Source organism: Crocuta crocuta, unplaced genomic scaffold, assembly GCF_008692635.1.
Source record: "Crocuta crocuta isolate KB4526 unplaced genomic scaffold, BGI_CrCroc_1.0 scaffold199, whole genome shotgun sequence".
NCBI lineage: Eukaryota > Metazoa > Chordata > Mammalia > Carnivora > Hyaenidae > Crocuta > Crocuta crocuta.
In genome coordinates, this window is record NW_027533339.1 from 695,279 (window position 1) to 717,422 (window position 22,144).

General features: G+C 37.4%; 1 protein-coding gene across 1 annotated transcript in view; it reads right to left on the reverse strand.

Annotated features, from left to right (window-relative positions):
* Positions 1–22,144, reverse strand: part of PTPRD (protein tyrosine phosphatase receptor type D) — a 413,276-nt gene that overhangs the window by 145,699 nt on the left and 245,433 nt on the right. The window contains exons 16-19 of the mRNA XM_077748273.1: positions 21,461–22,048; positions 20,927–21,027; positions 19,859–20,118; positions 4,876–4,966 (exon numbers count right to left, since the gene is read on the reverse strand). Of these exons, the coding sequence (XP_077604399.1) occupies positions 4,876–4,966; positions 19,859–20,118; positions 20,927–21,027; positions 21,461–22,048 (1,040 nt within the window). The remainder of the gene's footprint in view (positions 1–4,875; positions 4,967–19,858; positions 20,119–20,926; positions 21,028–21,460; positions 22,049–22,144) is intronic.

The following is a 22,144-nucleotide window of genomic DNA, read 5'->3' on the forward strand; positions in this document are numbered from 1 at the left end:
AAACAACTAAAAGAAAATAAGTTTGTAATAAAAAAAAAAAAAAAAAAAAGAAAAAAGCCTGTTATACAGGCTTTATTAACAGGCTATATTATTGTTATTTATTAAACAAATAGTAACCTCAGATAAAGCCCTCAAATATGATCAATTTTTGGAGAGGTTAGTATCATCTCAGAAATGAGAACATTTATATGATACAAATTCCCTTAAATCATGGGAAACAGAATCCGATGACCAAGTTTTAACTGATGTATATTAAATACACATTATCACTCATTTAACAATTTATGGCTTGATGACTTCTTGAATGTGTATTTCAGTTACAATTCCTCACATTTATCATGACATTATCTTTTCTGGGGCTGATAGCTCTCTGGGGAGGTTGAATTATCCTCCCAGATGATATAGGCAGGATAGATAAACATTAAATTTAGTGTTACCCTGAAGAAACAAACACACACATGCACACAAAAATCTTTCATGTATCTTTAAAAGAAAAAAAAGGAGAAATTATGTTTTGATATTTATATTTTGCATTTACCCTTTTATTAGAAAATCATGTTAATGATATTTTATGACTTTTTGACAAGTGATATCAAAGTTAACTTTGTCTTTTTCCATTAAATATTGGTATTTCACAGGGCTTAATGGGGAAAATTGTTTACAGCAGTCTGTGATGCCTTTTTGGAATGAAACTTGTCTTCAGCTTCATAAATAAAATCAAGGTACTAATGGAAACATTATGGCAAAAATATTTGCTACTCTTGTTTTTATAAATGGAAATGATAGAGAAAAAAACCAAAGTAGTGATATCTGCTTAGCAAAAGGAGACCCTGTCACTATCAAGGCCAGGCTTCTGTGATAATAATGGTGGCAGACTCCACACATGGCAAACATCAAATCCTTAGGTTAGAGACCTGACAGTGCCCTATGTAAGAGTTGTAAATGTGCTCAGCTGATCAATATGTGACATAAAAATGTGAAAACTCTCTTGGTTATATAGATAATCTGTGCCAAAGCTATTTTTTAATTTATTATGTGCTAATAGTTTCTTTAGATTTGAACTCATTGATACAATTAAAATTACATGATATGTAAGCTCTTTTATGAAAACCACAATAGACTGGGTGTCACCTGTTGGGCAAATTTGGACTCTCTGATGATAAGTTCAGATGGGTGGATCAATTATGTGCCAATGAAGTAGTAATAAAACAAGGTCAGAAACAGCACTATCTTTCAATCCTGTTGTCAATTTTAGGTTTACTTATAATAATGCTAATGACAATGATGGCTAATATTTATTAAGTACTTACTTGGTGCCAAGCACTGTTCTCAGAAGCCTAAATATTTATTAGCTCATTTGTTCCTTATAATAAACTTTATAAAGCAGGTTACTATCATATCCCCATTTTATAAATGAGGAAACTGAGGCATAATAGAAAGTGGTAATATGTAATTGGATTGACTGGTGAAATAAAATGAAATTACATGTAAAGGATTCTTTTCAACTATAGTTTTGTTCCCTTAATGGTTTCACAGTATCAAGAAAACACAAATGCAACAATTAAGCTAAATTGATAACCTAAATTGTTTTAACTCAGTCTTTACTTCAATGTATGTAACTTTTGTGAATCTGCTCTTAATGGAGATGAATATGTACTTAGTTACCTTTTCCTGGATTCTCTTAACATGTTATTTAAAAAAAAATTTTAATGCCAGATATTTAATAGTATACTGGAAGAGTATAATATTAAGAAGGTTATTATTGATATGCAGCAAATGATGGACTATTACTTTAAGAAGGACAAATGTACTGCAGATGAGATGAACAGATTTTTGAAGCTGGTTAATCAGAAACATTTACCATCAGTGTTTATGTGACTGTGTCCCCTCTTCCACTTCACTGATCAAACCCTACCTTTATTTTATTCATATTTCAGAGGTATGAAACTGTCATAATTCATCCATATCACTGTCATCCCCTTGAGCACCTTTTGCTGAGTTTTTTTAAGAAGACTTATAAAGAGCACTTTAGTATAAAATATTTGGGTTTTTGGTGCTCCTTAGATCCAATGCAGCCATTCATTAAGGTCAAACATGGAATATCAACTCTGCCCCTGTAGGTTGCTCTACTCTCTGCAGGACGCTTCCTGTGTTATGCTTTAAATTGGTCAAGTGTACTCAGATGACACCAAAGTTATCCAGTATGTTGAAGTTACAACCACAAATGACTACATTATTTAGAAGCAAGCCTTTGAAGTACAATGCAATGAAAAGCTTATGATATAAGTCCTGCCCTGAATTAAATATAACCAATATTTTATGAGTCATTCTGTCCAAAATTCAGTTTGCCTATCAATGTCTGCTCTGCCCAGTCTGACCTTGACAACAGAAGTTCCACTACATGAATTTATTATGTGGAGATTATCCCCAGACAAAGGATAAAGGAGCTCAGAAGATAATATTGAGAGTCTGTTTAGGAAGTCTCTTTCCATTTTTTATGGGCCTAGATGTGAGGCATACATGTGGAAATCCCCTTAGGCCACCATTCTATTCGATGATACAGTTTCAATGATTTGAATTATAGGCCTTTCTTAAAAAATCACTTGGTCAAATACATTTAAGAGAGGAACACTGCTTTGTCAAAGCTGGCAGTACCAAGCTATAGATAAAATTACAACAATGCTTTTATTATCCATGATGGGTGGGGGGGAATGTCTGTAGGGATCAGAAACTGGATGAGTAAGCATAAAGTGAGGCCATAGCCTACTTTCATTTGTTCCCCTACAGAATAGTTACAAAATGTATTGGAGGTAATTCTGGAAGACATATCAAGGGCTTTAGTTTTTTATCAGAAATAATTTTCATTTTCCAGTCAATGCATATCTTATTTCCTCCACCATTAATTCTACAATGTGGTCTCAATTATATCAGTAAGAAAAGTGGGAAACAACCCATCCTGACCCCAAAATTTTGAATTAATAAATGTTCTTTATCAAACTATTATATAGATTAATGCACCACAACTTGTGGGATGATTAAAATGACCCTTTGTTATGGGAATCAGCAGCACAGACCCATAGAATTTAATTGCAGGAAAGTTCAATGTCATATAGCTCTATACTTTAATCCATTAGCATTGCTGTGCATTTTGGAGGTTAAAACCTGGCTATAAAAGAGAATCAGCTTCCTATTACTAGCAAATGGTTTTACTTCTAAGGAAAGCTTATTATTTAAAAGTATTGGACATCATTTTTGGATTGGATCTTAATTCCTTGATAACTTTTATTTTTTTAAACAGGAAGATAGGTTCATAGATTCTACAAGTTACCTCTGTATTTTAAATCCAGTTCCAATTGAATTCAGTAATTTATTAGAGAGATGATTAAAATAATAAGGAATAACAATATAGTAATAATAATCTCCAGATTGACGGATAGTTGCAAGTAAAAACATGCCTTGCTTCAAAATGTTTAGAAAATACCAACTGACATTTTGCATATTCTCTAACACAGAAAAACAATTTTGTTCCTTCCTTTCCAACATAAAAAAATTTATAATGTAAATTACTTGACATTATTGAAATGGTAACTCATTTTACACCCCTTCAATGCTATCTAATCATTAAATAGTGACATAAAAGCATAGTCCTAACCTTGAACTCATCTCCCCTTAGAACTTGATCAAGTTTAATTCAGATAAATGAAGTAGGTGATGATGAACCACATGTTTAGAGAGGACATATGTCTGCCAAAAGAAGCTAACAGCCTTTATCAGGTCACAGCCTCCTCAGTACAGACATACATAAAATACATCACTTCCCTGTAATGCAGCTAAGGAATTTCTGTTTTCTCTTGCTCTATTTGCACTAATTCAAGGTAGAGAAAATACCTTGGAAATAACAGGTTGGGGTAAAGATGTGGCCTCTACTGTAAATAAACCCAACAAATGAAAGTCTCATTATGTCCCCAAGTGGAGGCCTTTTAATTTGCCTTCTGAAGTGATTCAAACCCACGTCATGTTAAAATAGCAGTCTTTCCTTTATTTGACTGAATTGCAGTCATTAACTTGCTTGGCTTTCTGCAAATATGGCTTACCACTTCTGATCACAGTTTTCCCGTCTAAAAAGAATTATGTAATATTAGGTATGTAATAATTTCCAAAAGAAAAAAACAAAAAACCAAAAACAAATGTTCTTGTTGCAAAAAGAGCACTAATTAAAATCTATCTATTGTTGTTGTAAGATTTCAGAAATTAAAATCATACTATTTAGTGTTTGTTCTGTTTTTTTTGTTCTATATTTCTTGCGTGGCTCAAAATTTTGTGATGTGTTTTGTGTGCCCCTGTAGTTAAATGCATTTTGGACTCTGAAACCCTACAGAATATAGAATAAGGCAAACATATGCTAATCAGCATAATTCTGTGAGAAAGCAGTCTAGAATGCATAGTAGGTCAAATGTTGAACTCTGGTACATATTGCAATTTAGCATTCATAATAGCTTCAGCTATCACTGCACTAATGAAGCAGACCTTGGAATTCATAACAATGATGATTAAGTCTTTGCTGACAATTCACTTTACCTTTCACACCTTGCATGATGTTTTACAAGGGGCAGAGGGCAAAATATTAAAGCCAACAAAGATTAGACAGGTTGTAAGTTTTATTACAGCTAAATGTCTTTTAATTAAAGCAAAAAGTTCTTTCTTGGGATCCCTGGAGGTTGTCAGGCCCATAGCACTCCATCATCCAGGCAACCAGCTGACCAGCCAGCCATACAAAAGTCAGCACCTGGATTAGACTTGCTTCCATATAGAGGAAGAGGATGTTTGATAAGTTAAATAAGTAATGAAAGACACAACCAACAAATGCATAGTTACCTCATCTAATTCCATTTCATCTGGACTCTCCCATGGCTTGATAAATTTCCCACGAGATTTCTTCAAAGGCACAATTATTATGTAGTACCCTCTACACAAGAATGGACAAAAAAAAAATAAGGTTAGTTCAAAGGGAAAAGAAAATGGATATGTCCTTAAATCTTCCACACACCAGTGATTGAGAATGAAGGCAAATTATGGATATGGAGAGACTTGTCCATCAATGAGAAATAACCACCTGTTTGTTCAATTTTAAAAACAACATGGGTAGACATTTATGCGTGACTTCAATGATCTTGTATGGTAATATCACCATGGTTGACTGCTCTTTATTAGGTATCATAAACAGAGCAGAAACTGTTAGGACCCTGGTGCTGGACACATGCAAGGCTGATAGACTGAAATCCAGCATCGTAAGCTGCTGAACCAAGTATTTTCTATGACATCTACAATTTAGAAGATAATTTTTAAAAAACAAAATGTATAATAAAAATTACTTTTAATTCATACAAACGCCTAGATGATGATGACGATGATTTTGTTTATACAAGCTTCAAATATTTTTTATTCGGCTACGGAATTAAAAGCATAAGAATGACCCATAATTTCATAACAGTTATATAAGGATGTAATTATTTTCTACCCATCAAATCGCAAATGTTATGGTAAATACTGAAGAATTTGCAGACAATCACTACCTGAGGTCCCTCAAAATAGATCTCAAAGGACAAAAGTAACCGAGTACTCACATTAAGAATAGTCAACCACAATTTAAGTAACATATAAAGGTATCTGTTAAGAAATAGATATGGGCTATTTGAAAAGTTTTTTTTAAAAATGTTTTTATTTATTTCTAGGAGAGAGAGAGAGAGAGAGACAGCGTGAGCAGGGGAGGGTCATAGAGAGAGGGAGTCACAGACTGAAACAGGCTCCAGGCTCTGAGCTGGCAGTCAGCACAGAGCCCGACGCGGGGCTCGAACCCACGAACCGCAAGATCATGACCTAAGCGAAAGTCGGACGCTTAACCGACTAAGCCACCCAGGCGCCCCTGAAAAGTTGTTTTTTAACTNGAGAGGGAGACAGAATCCTAAGCAGGCTCCAGGCTCTGAGCTGTCAACACAGAACCCTACGTGGGGCTTGAACTCACGAACTGTGAGATCATGACCTGAGCCGAAGTCAGACGCTTAACCCACTGAGGCACCCAGGTGCCCCAAACCTATATATATCTTAGCCTTGGCAACAGTCTGGCTCTTTCTTTCTTTCATTTACTTTGTATTATAAAGTACTTTTTAAGGACTCCATTATTTTGTGGAGATTTATTGTGAAAATGAACATACACATACACATACTTTTATTTATTTTTATTTCTTATATTTTAAAGTTTATTTATTTTGAGAGAGAGAAAGAGAGCACACAAACAGTGGAGAAGGAGAGAGAGAGAGAGAGAGAGAGAGAGAGAGACAGACAGAGAGACAGACAGAGAGAAAGACAGAGAGAGAGAATCCTAAGCAGTCACTGTCAGTATAGAGATCTGTACTGTGAGATCATGACCTGAGCCAAAACCGAGAGTTGGATGCTTACCCGAATGAGCCACCCAGGTGCCCCTACACACACACTTCTAGAAGAGAAGACTGTCACACAGAGAAAGGCACTGCAGGATAGGCACTAGGGACTTTGGCTTACATTATATTACAGAGACCAACAGTACACTTAGGAAGGCCTCTTTCTACTTGTATCAAACAAAACCTGCCTTAAACTCAGTAAAAGCTGGTGATAAAGAACTCTGTTTCCATAAACACAGGCTAGAGCTGCACTATCCAACAGGGGGGCCACTAGCCCTTTGTGGCTATCGAGCACCCGAAATGTGGGTAGTCTCAGCTGAAATGTGTTCAAAGTGTTAAAGACACTGTATTTTGAAGACTTAGTATGAAAAATAAATGCAAAATATCACAACAATAAATTGTTAATAGTGACCATATGTTAAATGATAATATTCTGGGTATGGTAGGTAAAATAAAATGATATTAAATTTAATTTTACCCATTTCTTTGTACTTTTTGCTATATAAGATTTAAAATTTCTGGTGTGCCTTTCATAATATTGAACAGTGCTATTTTAGAGTGTTTTGGTGAAGAATATGGCATCTAGAAACATATCTGGCCCAGAATTTAAGCTCTGTCACTAATTTGCTGTGTGATCTTGGGCTGATCATTTAACATCCCTGAATTCTCTGAAAAAGGAGAGCCCAATGTGTGATAATGGCACCAAGCTGATGCAAGCTACAATTGTTAGTACAGACCATCATGGTAGGAGAGATGCATCTGAACGATGTTATTCGATAGGAGTCAGTGACAATTCCCTGAGATGCAAGTTAAAGAACTTGTTAAACATTTTTTTTTCTCTCCCCAATCAAGAATTCAGGTCACATCAGACAACTATGGTGCTCTCAGCAACTCATCAGTAGTCTCCCAGAATCACATCACCTAGCCAATCATTTTCTCTCCTACCAATAATCATGATGATTTGGGGGGGGGGGAGAAGGAAGAGCTGGAGTGTATGAAAAAGGCCAGTATCTTGTACTTTATGATCCAGAGTAAGCTTCCTCCCCTACCTATCCTCCCACCACCTGAAGGATTTGCCAAACAAGTCCATCATGTTAAATGAGCCTGGAGAAGAATGACAGGGGCTGCAAGTGAGCATGCAGAATAACACTGCAGATGTACTTGATAAACTCACTCGTCAGGGAGCCTCTTGCTTTTCACTACCAGTTTTACTAAGTCAGGACAGCTTCTCTTCACCTAAAGTAACGATACTTACACCTTATCAGAGAGCTCCCACTGTCGTCATTTAGAATATTGTAAATCAAGGTTAAGATGATGAATTCTATTAATTGTTATCCTGCTTTCATACTTGAATTGCTCTTCTTGTACAGGAAAAAATAATCTGCCCTTTTCTTCTGCAGTATTCCCCAACTAAGTGTTTAACTTGGAGCTGGGATAAGAATTGAACAGCCTCCCCCATAGCAAATAATTAACACTGTGGCTGTATATGCATGGCCTTTTCTGTCTCCTGATGTCCAAGGCATTCATCTAGAGCAGTCAAGGTGGAGCGGCTTCAAAGCAGCTCTTACTCATTGAAAGAAATGTGACCTAGGGAATTTGGAACTCCATATTATAAGAAAGTGTTGCTTAGGACTAAATCTACGCATTTCAGCTGTGTTCTCTGCAAACATGGCTTTATAAACACCCATATGTCTTTGCCTTTCCTGAAACCTGGTTTTCCCCTGACAATCCTGCTACCCTCACAGGCTTCTCATGTGGTGGCTGTTTATTCATGCCCCTCTTCCACCCTTGAACCTCAGATGTAGGGCCTAGGGTTTCCCTCCTGGCTCACTGGTGCTTATTACAGGCATTTTCCCCCTCCACTCTTTCGCTAACAATAAAAGCAAGCAAAAAGACAAGTGCCTCTTTTTTTGAAGCTCATATATTTCAGCTATATTATTCTCTTTTCTCACTGATTTTTGCCATTTACAAAACTCTTCAGAATTCTCTTTCTTTCCTCTCTCTCTTTCTCTTAACCTCTGTCACCCTGCCACCAGGGTCTTTCTTCTCTCCCATGTTCTGTCATCATCTTGGGCGATTTCAATTGCCAGAGGGCTGGCCCATGCACCACCCAGTGCTCTAAGACCTTTGACTCTTTTTCTAGATCCTGTTTCTTCCACTCTACATTAGCTAAAATCTACAATTGCCTTTCTTTATGCCTGAACACAAGGAATAGCATAAGCTTGAGAAATAATGCATGGGGAGAATGATTCCATAAATTCATATTCAGCAAACTCAGGCTTTCAATGCTGCCTAGCCATTCCACCCAAACCCCTCTAATGGCCTCATCCTTCCATTTTGTACAAGGTTTTTAAACTTTCTCCCTTGGCCTCAAAACTTCGACATCCTTACCTCCTCCCCCCATCCCCCAGAAGATGACTTATATCTAAGTAAAGAGAAACTATAAGCATTCAGACTAAAATTCTCTCATCTTCAATATACTGAACTGCAAGGCTACCCGCATCTGAACATAAACCATAATCTGTCCTTTGGGCACAGTAGAGGGGGTGGCTCCATTTGTTAAGGCCAATCACTTTCTTGAATTGGTTCCCATCATCCAGTCCCTTAGGAAGTTGACTATACATTGTACCTCTTATCTCTCATGTACCAACTTCTCCCTCCCCTTTGGATTCTATTAGCTTCCAACCACATCCCACTCTAGTCAACTCTCTCACTCTGTCATACCCTCACTACACAAATTCTGAGGAGACCTGTGTTCTCCATTACCTTGTCTCCCACTCACTCTGTAGCCAACTGTATACTAGCTTCTGCCTCATTAGTCTATTTCATTGTCCAAGCCAGGGTCCTCAGTGACCTTGGTAGTACTGTATCAAATGGAGAGTTTTTGACTTTTGTCCTAGGGAATCTCTTAGCAGAATCTGAAAATGTTAATAAGACCCTCCATGAAACATTCTCAGCCATTTCTCTGTATCCAATTCTCCTGCTTTTCTGCTTACATCTCTCACCATATTAACCTTATTTCCTAAACAGAATTTATTATCCACTACCCAGCTATTAAGTAATGGAATCTCTCAAGATCTGGTCAAGGATTTTTCTTTACTCCTTCTTCCTACATTTCTCATTCTATCTCAGCACATCAGTTATGACCTAGGTGCAAATTATCTGCAGATTCTTATCTTCATCCCAGAATGGTCCTCTGACTCCACAGGTTTATCCAATTTCAACTCCATGTCTCCATTTCAACATCACAAAACTACCTCAAATTTACTGTGGTTAAAACAAAACAGGGGAGTGTGTGCCTGAGTGGCTCAGTTGGTTAAGTATCTGACTTTGGCTCAGGTCATGATCTCATGGTTTGTGGGTTTGAGTCCCACATCAGGCTCTGTGCTGACAGCTCTGAGCCTTGAGCCTGCACCGGATTCTGTGTGTGTGTGTCTCTCTGCCCCTCCCCTGCATGCTCGTTCTCTCTCTCTCTCTCTCTCTTTTAGAAATAAGCATTACAAAACTTAAAAAAATTAAAAAAATTAAAAAAAAAACAGAGGATCTCTCTAAAATAAATCTTCCACCATTGTATCACAGGCCATTTGCTATAACCCTAGGTGTTATCATTGACAATTTGCTTTAACTCTTTCCCTCTCTCATATCCAATACGCCACCCAACCCCATTACTTCTATACTCTATTTGTAGTCCATTTACTTCTTCCTATCTCTGCAGCCACCATTCCAGCCTCTTATCAGTGTCTCATGCCAGGATTGCTATCTTGGTCTCCTGACCATCTCTCTTCTTTCAATATAACACTCTGTAGTCCAGACTCTGAAACTTACACTTTGCAACATACAACGATTATACCACTACCATTTTAAAAACATCCCAATGAATTATCATTGCGCTTGGGATAAAGGCCACACATTATTATAAGACTCAGCAGAATCTTGCCTAAATCTGGCTCTCCACACCCTCTGAGTTATACCCTGATGGGCTTTTAGTTTCTTGAATTTAACTTGGTCTATCCTGTCGTCACCCCTTGGTCATTCTTGATCATTGATCTAGGCAGATGGATCTGCCTAGAACCTTCTGTCACTTCCACAAGTCCAAAGTTAACTCCTCTACTTCTTCAAAGAGCAACTTACTTTTTTAATTTCTAATGAAAACCTTTTCTGACCTCTCTCTGATTAGATCAGTTACCCTATTGTATGGTCTCAATGGGCCATTTTTAGTCTATAATTTTCTTATACTATTTAAGACCTGTATATTTAGAAATGTATTGCTAAAGCAACTGTACATATAACCTCCCTGGAATGGTTTTCATCTTTGCCATTTTATCACTAATTTTTTTTTTTTTTTTTTTTTTGCCACTGAAAATTGTAAGTGGGTGGAATAGGTGGTTCTTGGGAGCTTATATGTCCCTAAACCAGGCAGTCACAAACATTTGGAGCCCTTCTCTTCCATTAGAACTTCCAACTCTCAGGTTGCCTGGGTGCTCAGTTGGTTAAATATCTGACTCTGGACTCAGCTCAGGCCATGATTTCATGGTTTATAAGGTCAAGCTCCATGTCAAGCTTGGAATTCTCTCCCTCCCTCTCTCTCTGCCTCACTGCTCTCTCTCTCTTTCTCTCTCTCTCAATAAATAAATACGCTTAAAAATAAAACTGGAACTTCCTACTCTCAATCTCAGTCCAGCATTTTCTTTCTCCAAACCAGCGATGACATGGCCAAATACTGTTTATAGAAAACAGTTCTTTATTGCAAAAGTTTTTTTCTTTACCAATGTAGTAGTGATCTTCATTCTAATTTCCCTGGATAATAAGAGGGAAAAAGATGATTCAGATAGGAAAAGTGAAATGGGGAGCTAAGATGACCCTGCAAATTCAAATCAACCAAATCTTATGAACTGAAAGAACTTGCTTGAAATGGAAAAAAAATTTTTTTGGAAATAGATCAGCTTCTTCTATATGGATAAAATTAAAGTTTATACTATGATTTGTCTATTTAAGTCAAGCTTGGAGCTTTAAGCTCAAAACACATTTTTTTTTTACATAGACTTTAACTATTAAACTAGTAGAAAAATAAATAACTTCAGAATCAATATATCTGCAAATGCCCTGACTACTTATAAAGTAAGCTGTGTTTTCCCAGTATATTAGCTTTAATTAGATAAGTTAAATCTAACCTTCAGAATTTTAATTATATTAAGTAAAGTTTTACTAATTTTATTTAATATGTTATCACCAAGGGGCTCAGCTCCATATAATTATTTGGGAAGGCAAGCTCTGTTCTTTGTGGTGGTCCCACTTCAAATTCAGCCAGGCTTTTTGTATTAGCAGAATATATTAGCATTCTCAAACTCATTATTTAACCAGGAGGTCAAAATCTGTCTCAGAATTTAATGATGAATGTCATTCCTTGCATAATCATATGTGTGTGTGTTTGTGTCTGTATGTGTGCGTGTATGTATATGTATAGTTTGCCATGGTTATTTGGGTATATACGGTTTACATTTTTACTTATTTCTGAGAAAGAGAGAGAGAGAGAGAGAGAGAGTGTGTGAACAGGGGAGGGTCAGAGAAGGAGAGGTAGATACAGAATCTGAAACAGGCTCCAGGCTCTAAGCTAGCTGTCAGCACAGAGCCCGATGCGGAGCTCGAACCCACGAACTATGAGATCATGTCCTGAGCTGAAGTTTGATGCTTAACTGACTGAGCCACCCAGGTGCCCCAGGTATATATTGTTTAAATCAAATAAATTTATTATAGGAAAACGGAAGCAGGTTGAATGATCTTTCCAGGCTCTATGTTTAAATTAAGGTTTTCAATCATTTTAGCTAGTTGTCAGACAAGTTAAGTTCCTTAATTACCTTGAGCCTCATTTTCCTTTTTTGTAAAATGGGGAATGATAATGCTGGACTCTGGGAAGCCTCTCCCTTTACCTTTCATCTGAATTGTCATGGCAAACTACTCATTTTATTATCCATAACATACACTTCCATTATCAATGACCAGACACATGTGCCTAATTATTACTGGTTCTAAGCTTTGTGTCTGGGGCAGTTCTGTCCATTCTGATTTTTCCTTGAGTTCTTAATTGTTTATCAATTGCCCTAGGGGAAAAAATGCCCTGGTCTGAGCAATAAATTCTATGGGCATGGTTCAACATGTGGGCTTGGAGCCAGACTGTCTGGGTTCAAATCTTCCTCGCTGGTTCTGCTCTTGTGTGGCCATGGCAAGTTAGTCAACCTCATAACTTCCGCAGGTATAAAATGATAAGCAGAATTCTTGTGAAGACTCCACTGGTTAATGTGTGTAGTGCCTTTACACAGCAACTAGCAAGCCCTTGTCACTTTTATAACTATTCTTAGTATAAACTTTATGATTGTGGCCAGGCCATTTAGTATCCCTAAACCTGACTTTACTCACCTGTAAATGGGGAGAATAACTACCTCACAGGATTTTGTGACTTAAAGAAAACATTCAAATGTCTTTGGTAAACCGTAAAGCACTATACACATTTATGTCTTTACCACTGCAGTTGACGACCATGTAATGAATTATTTATCATTAAACATTAAACAGATGATAATATTAATACATTAAACTAGTAATGGTACACACATTCTATGAAGCAACTTTATAAACCATGGTTCCAAAAATATCTTCTTTAAAAGAAGAAAAAGTAGTTCCATACAAATTTTAGGATAGTTTGTTCTAGTTTTGAGAAGAATGTTGGTGCAATTTTGATTGGGATTGCACTGAATGTGTAGATTGCTTTGGGTAGTAATGACATTTTAACAGTATTTATTCTTCCAACTCATGAGCATGCCATAAAAGACCCCGAATAGCCCAAGTAATATTGAAGAAGAAAACCAAAACAGGAGGCATCACCATCCTGGACTTTAGCCGCTACTACAAAGCTGTCATCATCAAGATAGTATGGTATTGGCACAAAAACAGGCACAGAGACCAATGGAATAGAATACAGAACTCAGAATTGGACCCACAAATGTATGGCCAACTAATCTTTGACAAAGCGGGAAAGAGTATTCAATGGACAAAAGACAGTCTCTTTAACAGATGGTGCTGGGAGAACTGGACAGCAACATGCAGAAGAATGAAACTAGATCATTTTCTCATACCGTACACAAAAATAAACTCAAAATGGATAAAGGACCTGAATGTGAGACAGGAAACCATCAAAACCCTAGAGGACAAAGCAGAAAACAACCTTCTTGCCCTCAACCACAGCAATTTCTTACTTGACACATCCCCAAAGGCAAGGGAATCAAGAGCAAAAATGAACTCCTGGGACCTCATCAAGATAAAAAAGCTTCTGCATGGCAAAGGAAACAATCCATAAAACTAATAGGCAACTGACAGAATGGGAAAAGATAGTTGCAAATGACATATCAGATAAAGGGCTAGTATCCAGTATCTGTAAGGAACTCATCAAACTCCACACCTGAAAAACAAATAATCCAGTGAAGAAATGGGCAGAAGATATGAATAGACACTTCTCCAAAGAAGACATCCAGATGGCCAACAGACACATGAAACGATGCTCAGCGTCCCTCATCATCAGGGGAATACAAATCAAAACCACACTGAGATACCACCTCACGCTGATCAGAGTGGCTAAAATGAACAAATCAGGAGACTATAGATGCTGGCAAGGATGTGGAGAAACGGGCACCCTCCTACACTGTTGGTGGGAATGTAATCTGGTGCAACCTCTCTGGAAAATAATATGGAGGTTCCTCAAAAAATTAACAATAGAACTCCCCTATGACCCCGCAGATGCACTACTAGGAATTTACCCAAGGGATACAGGAGTGGTGAGGCATAGGGGCACATGTACCTCAATGTTCATAGCAGCACTCTCAACAATAGCCAAAACATAGAAAGAAGCTAAGTGTCCATCAACCGATGAATGGATCAAGAAGATGTGGTATATTTATACAATGGAATACTCCATGGCAATGAGAAAGAAAGAAATCTGGTCATTTGTACGAACATGGATGGAAGTAGAGAGTGTTATGCTGAGCAAAATAAGTCAGGCATAGAAGGATAAATACCATATGTTTGCACGTACAGGTGGATTAGGAGGAAGTTAATGGAGGGCGAAGTGGAAGAAGGGGCAAAATAGCAGAGAGGGAGGGAGGCAAATCCTGAGAGACTCTTGAATGCTGAGAACAAACTGAGGGCTGAGGGCGTGTTGGGGAGAGGGGAAGGGGGTGATGGGCATGTAGGAGGGCACTTGGTGGGATGAGCACTGGGTGTTATATGGAAACCAACTTGACAATAAACTATAAAAGAAGAAAAAAGAAGAAGTAAGAGTAGGCCAACCTGAAAGCCAATTTAGTAAGACCAAAGACATTTAAAATTCCATAAAATGCTCTTATTTGTTTTAGTTTTTCATAAATATAAAATGACTACTATGAAATTAACTAACATTGGATAACTTCTGGCAGCTTATCTCTTAGTGCAATCCATGTAGTACATTTATCCTTACCACCCAGAACTTCCTTTATAAAATCAGGGATGTTCCCTTTGTCACAACTTGCTTCAGGAGAATGATAAAGTTGCTAGGTTTTCTGACTGGCATTCTGCCCCCAAACATCTATCCAAATACAAGGTTGAAGCACCCCAGATTCCTGGTATCAGAACCTGCAGTACCTACAAGGCTATTTCACAAGAAATATAGCCTTTCCCTGAGGGAGCTCCCTGCTTCTCTATGCAAAAACCAAGCATGAAAGAATATAGGGGCAATGCGCCACAATTGTGTTATATTTACAAGAGATAGATTTGTGTCTGGGGGAGGAGCTGGGGGTAGGGATCAAGACTTCTCAATGAGCTTGGCCAGAAATGAGAAAAGTATGGTTTCTGTAGATAAAATAGACATTCAATCACCAAAACTGCATTTTACTAGAAAAGAAAATGGGAAGTATTTTCTAAATAACATTCACCGAAATGCAAGTTAGAAACCCAGCCCACAGCTCTGGTATCAATCCTGTTTCCTCTTCTCATGTCTCCCATGGCATATTGAACCACAAGCCACATTCCTTTCTCATTTCTGAATCTGCCAACAGCTGTAAGTGGCATAGCATGGCACACAGCTTCCTGTAATAATGGTCAGTGCCACATGAAGACTGGATGGGTAACTTTGTGTTACCATCCTTTTAAAAAGTCCTATCTATATAGGTTATTCAGCATTGTTTTTTGTTTGTTTTGCTAACAGAAGATTTGTTCTTGATTTCTTTTTTTTCTGACACTTTTTCCCACATACTTATCTACTTTGCCTTTTGCTCTTTTTTCCAGAGAGACTAGAATCTATTTGTGAGAATCTTTAATTCATTTCTAGAACACATCCCAACCCCAAAATCATTTTCTTTCTTTTTATGTATCATAATGGTCTTTTCTCTGTGTTACCAAAGTTTTGTCTGTTTTCCCCAATTCCCATTTAAAATATAGGAGGAGGAAGTATACAAATAAAACAAAGTGAAAATTGAACAAGGTAAAGCAAAGCAGTAAAAGATAGACTATATTCTGCAATGTTCTCAACTCATTCAGAAGTTGGAAAATGAACCAAAGATCTACCATCAAAAGACTAAAATGCCATTTTCTGATAATGTCTAATACAATCTTGCAAGCCAATTTGGTAAGCAGCCACTAGACTTTTTTTTTTAAAGTCTTGCAAATTAATAACAATACTACAAATTATACTATACTATTTTCATCTTTCAATTGCTCTTTCCTTGAATAGACAGTTCACGTTTTTGAATTAAGTTTATACTCTGTATCTTTTCCCTGTTCTTTCATGTTTGTAACTATTTTACCTTTTCTAAATCTTTCCCATCCATCATGACTCAGATTAAATATCAGCTCTTTCTAGATGTCTCCCCTGACACCCAACTTGGTCTGGAACTCTGGCAATCCTTACTCCATTATATTAATGTGATTTTTTTTTTTTTTTTTTGGTGTGGAGGGTATCTGTTATGCCACCATTGTCTCAGTCATGTTTCTGTTTTCCAGACCTGGCATTGGCAATACACTATGTATAGAATACATATTTGTTGGATGCCACATGAAATGTCTTAGTGGATGGGTAAGAGGTAGACAGATGAGGGGCCCTGTGTGGCTCAGTTGGTTAAGAGTCTGACTTCGGCTCAGGTCATGATCTCACAGTTTGTGGTTTNATAAAAAAATTAAACATTTTAATAGAAATTAAAAAAAAGAGTTGGCCAGATGAGAAGTGCCAGTCTTTCTCTTGTTTCTGTGGTATCACATATGTTATCTTTTGCCTGAAACAGCATCTCCCCAACCCCACTCCCATGACCGACCAGGCTTTTGTCATTCTTTAAGCTTCAGTTTCAATGTCACTTTCTCTGGGAACCCACCCTGAGCTACTGGGGTTAGGAGCTCCTCCTTTGGTCTCCCTGATCCATCTTATCTTTGGTATAGTAAAACTCCACTTCAACGGACTCTACTTGTCTAAATTCCTCAATTAACTATGTTTTGTCAGAGCAGTGAAAAAGTCAGCATTATCTCTGCTATATCCCTGAAACATTGCCTGGAACTAGGATGGGAGATTAAAAAGAAATCCACAGGGGCACCTGTATGGCTCAGTTGGTTAAGCGTCCGGCTTCAGCTCAGGACATGATCTCATGGTTCATGGGTTCAAGCCCCAAGTTGGGCTCTGTGCTGACAGCTCAGAGTCTGGAGCCTGCTTCTGATTCTGTGTCTCCCACTCTTTCTGACCCTCCCCTGCTCATGTGGTCTCTCTCTCTCAGAAATAAATAAAAACATTAAAAAAATTTTAAAAAGAAATCCACAGATTATTTAAACAAAAATGGATAAATATAATCTCACTTTCATATTCAATTTTGTTGAGATAAAAATTACACTTACATTCCATTCTCATATCCAGTTTTCTGAATTATAGAAAAAGAAGGGTGGACAAAGAAAGGAGATCTTATTTAGCAGTGAATTTATTTTAGTCATAATCATTTGGAACAACCACTATTTGATTGAAATCCTCTAATTATTTCACCAAAAAAATAAGAACAAAAAGTTATGTTTGGAAGACTAGGTTTTAGCTCAGTCTAAAGTAGCCAATTATTAGACTTTCCTAAATTGAAACCAAGGCTCTACATTAAAAACTTCTCGTTTATAACTATACTTTTTAATAGCTGAATTTTTTTCAGTCATCTTCTTCAAGTTTTCTGGACCCTTGGAAATTCTTGATGGTACATATCCTGAAAATTCTTTTGCTAAGAACTTGCCTTGGCTTGGTTCTCCATTTAACTCTGTAATAAATCCCACTCTGTCCTCTACTTGCTCTTTTCATCCTGACACCTTTACTTTAGCATTTTGCTTCATGTCTTCACCACACTGCCTTAGTGATTCTGTCTCTTTCCATGATAATTTTCCAACATTCTATCTATAATCATAGCAATTTCTTTAAACTCACATCTTTAATTAGATATTTCACTGGTACCTCACATAAAACATACACAAAATTGAAGTCATCAATTTCTTCCTGATTTTTCATCCCTTAGGCTAAATGGTGGCATCATTTACTTTGTCATCCAAGCTCAACTCTCATCTATGTCATCTATGGCATTTTCTTCTGACTGATCCTTCATTAAAGTGGTTACCAATTCATACTACACTACTGCTCTCTGCATCTTATTTCCCTATTCGCCATCTGATTTAAGACTCTTGTCATTTACTTAGAATCAACCAACTATGCAATGGCAGCCAACACTTTTCTCTATAGTGCTCCAGTCCTCCCAACATATGCCTTCAGGAGCCACCTTCCCTAAGAACTGTCCCAATAATGTCACCAGATTGCTGCTAAATGTGAAGATCCCAATGGTCCATACACTATGTATAAACGCTTCTGCTTGACCTTCAAATCATTCATAGCCAGTTTCATCTAAACATGATCATGTGAGATAGAAGCAATGAGAAAGCAAGTAGGCAGAGCAATACTCTACCTTGCAGCAGATACTCAACACACATTTCCTAAAATGAAGAAAGGGAACTTGGGTATTTAAAAAACGGTACACACCATTCTCCTGCATAAAAAAGCTTTAATGAATTCCCATTGTCTATAGGATATAGTCCCAATTTCTGAGTGTAACTTGGCTCTTGTATTCCTCTTTTACTTCTCTTCTCCAGGCCTTACAAAATAACTTGCTTCCTTCACTAATGAGCCTTTGCGTATAAGCTCTCTACGATTTTTTTTGTATGTGTCCTACCTGTCCTTAAAGATTAAATTAGAAACTTCTTTGACCCATTTCATTTTAGGTTGGCTGCTCTTAAGATAGAGTATAATTCTATCATTAGCATGTATTGCTTCTTTCTGTTACTCTGTTACCCGCCCCCCCATGCTAGTTTTTTTAAAAAAAATCATTTTTTTTTTTTTTTTTTTTTTTTTTTTTTTTTTTTTTTTTTTTTTTTTTNTCTCCCCCTTGTTCCTCCGTCAAGGCTGTCGTCATCAAGACAGTATGGTATTGGCACAAAAACAGACACATAGACCAATGGAACAGAATTGAGAACTCAGAAGTGGACCCAAAAAAAATCATTTTTAATGTTTATGTATTTTTGAGAGAGAGATAGAGCATGAGCAGGATAGGTACAGAGAGACAGGGAGGCACAGAATCTGAAGCAGTCTCCAGGGTCTGAGCTGTCAGCATGGACTTGACACAGGGCTCAAACCTACGAACTGTGAGATCATGACCTGAGCCCAATTTGGTCACTCAACCAAATGAGCCACCCAGGTGTGCCTATGCTAATTCTTTGAAGACATAGATCACATCTTCTTTTGTACTCCAGGGTCAGCCTCAATACTTATACTTAATAGACAGCAGTGACAATATATTTTTTTCCTGCTATTGGCTACAACTAGCTGGCTATACTGGTTATAAAATGTACTGGCTACAATCAACTAGCTATATACAACCAAGTAACCACTTAATTGACTAGATTTACTTATTTTTTTCAATTCAGCTCCATCCAAAACAGAAAACTTGCATTTTTTAACTTTCATTTTTTGTTCCAATGTCACCCTGAACTTTAACTTTTTAAATGTTTCCTTTCAGCACACATATAAAACAATAGTGTCATATGCTATCTCATTTCACAAAGTTCCTTTCAGCTTCATGCTAAGACTTCCTCACTATTATAATAACATTTGCCAAACACCAGAGTTATTCAACTATTCACCTTATTCTGTATTCTATAACACAAACTCCTTTTTATATGTCCATCTCTCCTAAGTTACATTTAAAAATATTCAATGTTAAATTAATGAGAATCTGTGTTACAATGAACATGAGAACATGGTGCAACAAAACTTGGTTGAGTTTTCTTTTCTCACTTCCTTACATTTCTATCCTTCAGCCCCAGCCCCTCAGTCAACTTACTTTATATTCTCATTGGCGGGTACTTCAGGCAGTTGCACAGTGATCATGCCATCCAGATTGGTCTTCCCAATGAAGGCAGGCTTCGTACGAAGTACATCTGGTGCAGTCTTTGCTGTTACCCTGTGTTGCAGCCCACCAGCACTGTTTCCACGATTTGTCAGCACAAATGAATATGATTTCTCAGGCTTTAGATTGACAATTAACTTCTGTGTAGCTCGGCCATCCACTTCTTCCACCATTTTCCCATCATCATAAAGAATCTAGAGACATACAACCAGTCAGGGAGATCTGCTTTTCAGAGAGGCAACGCAGATTTTTTCAACTCATGTGCACTTGTTTATAGAACATGTATATCAGGTCACTTCTAATTTTGGACAATTCCTAAGCCTGGAAGTGTTCATACATTCTAGAGGTTGTATCAGGTTTTCTTTTGGTCCTCAGTGCATAATTATACAATAGTTTCAAGTTGATCAAAAATACACAAAGAAATGTACAATATTTTCGATATTTAACCTCTTGGTTGCATATAATCTTAATGGAAAATAGGCAGAAATACTGTAGATTTTAAATGTATTATCCACATCACTCTTTTTTTCTAAACATTTCTATTCCTGTTCCTAAGTATATTATTGCTTTCAAAAGTGTTTCTCTATTCTATATTCTTTATATTTCATAGACTTGCGTTCTTGTTAATATCTCTCAACAGCTCTCAACTGTAAATTAGAGTTTAAAACTTACAAAGAATTCAGACCAATGAACAAATTTTTAAAATATCAAGATGCTGTATTGTAAAGACGTAGAAACCATGTAAATTTCACTTTCTGGTGGAAGAACAAGAGAACTAGCTTAGATGTGAATCGTTCATCCTGGAACTACACGGTGACTGACAAGTAATGCCACCCGTAGGTGCCTCCTGCCTCATCCTTTGAGTGGAAGCCAAAAATGAAAAAAATAAAGTGTCTGTGGCTGAATCAAAGTGGTGTGTATGTTTCCCAAGTAACTTACCCAGGTGAACTGCACCCCCTGTTTACAACAATTATATCTTACAAATGAGGAAAAAAAACTTACTTTGAAAGGCATGGCAGAATTATAATTTTCTGGAATTTCCCAAGACAACAGCACTGAAGTCTTCATTACTGCTTTGACATGAAAATTTTTTGCAAACACTGCTGGAAAAGGAAAAACAGTGTATTTAAACTACTCCTAAAAACATATGACCTGTCCTTTTCCACCATGGACCATCAGGTTTAAGTTAGATGCTATCTGCTTTGATCGGAGAGAGAAGTGTGATTTGCCTACCTGTTCACACTATTCATTTATTACCCCATTCTCATAAAGATCTCTTTTCTCTCCAACTTAGTCAACTATGTTGTATTTTCCTTACCTGAGAACATTGGGGTGCTGCAGCCAGACTTGCTTGGTATTCTATAACTGAAATCTAAGGCATCCAAAACATAATAAGTTTTACATACTTTACCTGTTTTGCTTTTGCTGAACCTATTAACATGAATGGTCCGATCAGTTATTTATAGCTTCAAAATACTGATTTCCAAAGACTGACATTCCTTTAAAGGAGGAAGGCCATAAGCAGACAAATCCTACCTTGATCCACAGGAAGTGTCCTGAACTGGACACTGGGACTATATGGCCCGGGCCCTTTGCTCGTGTGAGCACGTACTTTTACATCATATGTGGTATCTGGTTTTAAGCCACTGAGTGTCATAGTGGTATCAGCTGGAACAATAAGCTGCTCCATTGGAAGAAGAGGGATATTGATGTCCCTATATAGAAGAGTATACTTGGTGATAATGCCATTTCTCTCTGCCAGGACAGGTGGCTGCCAGGATAACTGGACGGACGTTGAAGTGGTGCCTTCTGAATGAAGGTTTTGAGGGAATCCAGTTGGGACTTCTTCTGGAACAGAAATCTCCTTCACTATCTCTTCCCCAAAGCCCACTTTGTTTCTGGCTGAGAGCCTGAAGATATAGGATGCTCCTTTATGGATGTCTGTAGCAGTAAAGTGGTCTTCCTTCTCAGAGAACTCAAGAGTAGTGAGTGGCTCCATATCTTTCCGGCCAAATTTTAGACGATAGCCCTGAAGAGGTCCAAATGTGTCCACTGGGGGGTGCCATTGAATGAGAGCAGTATTCATTTGAGTGTGGTTAATCACAAGCCGGGGTTTCCCTGGAACTGCAACACATGGGATGGAATGCTGAGGCCAACCAACATAGACGTTCACACTTCAATTATGGCTGAACGGGAGCACCACTCTATGGGAATCCCCAT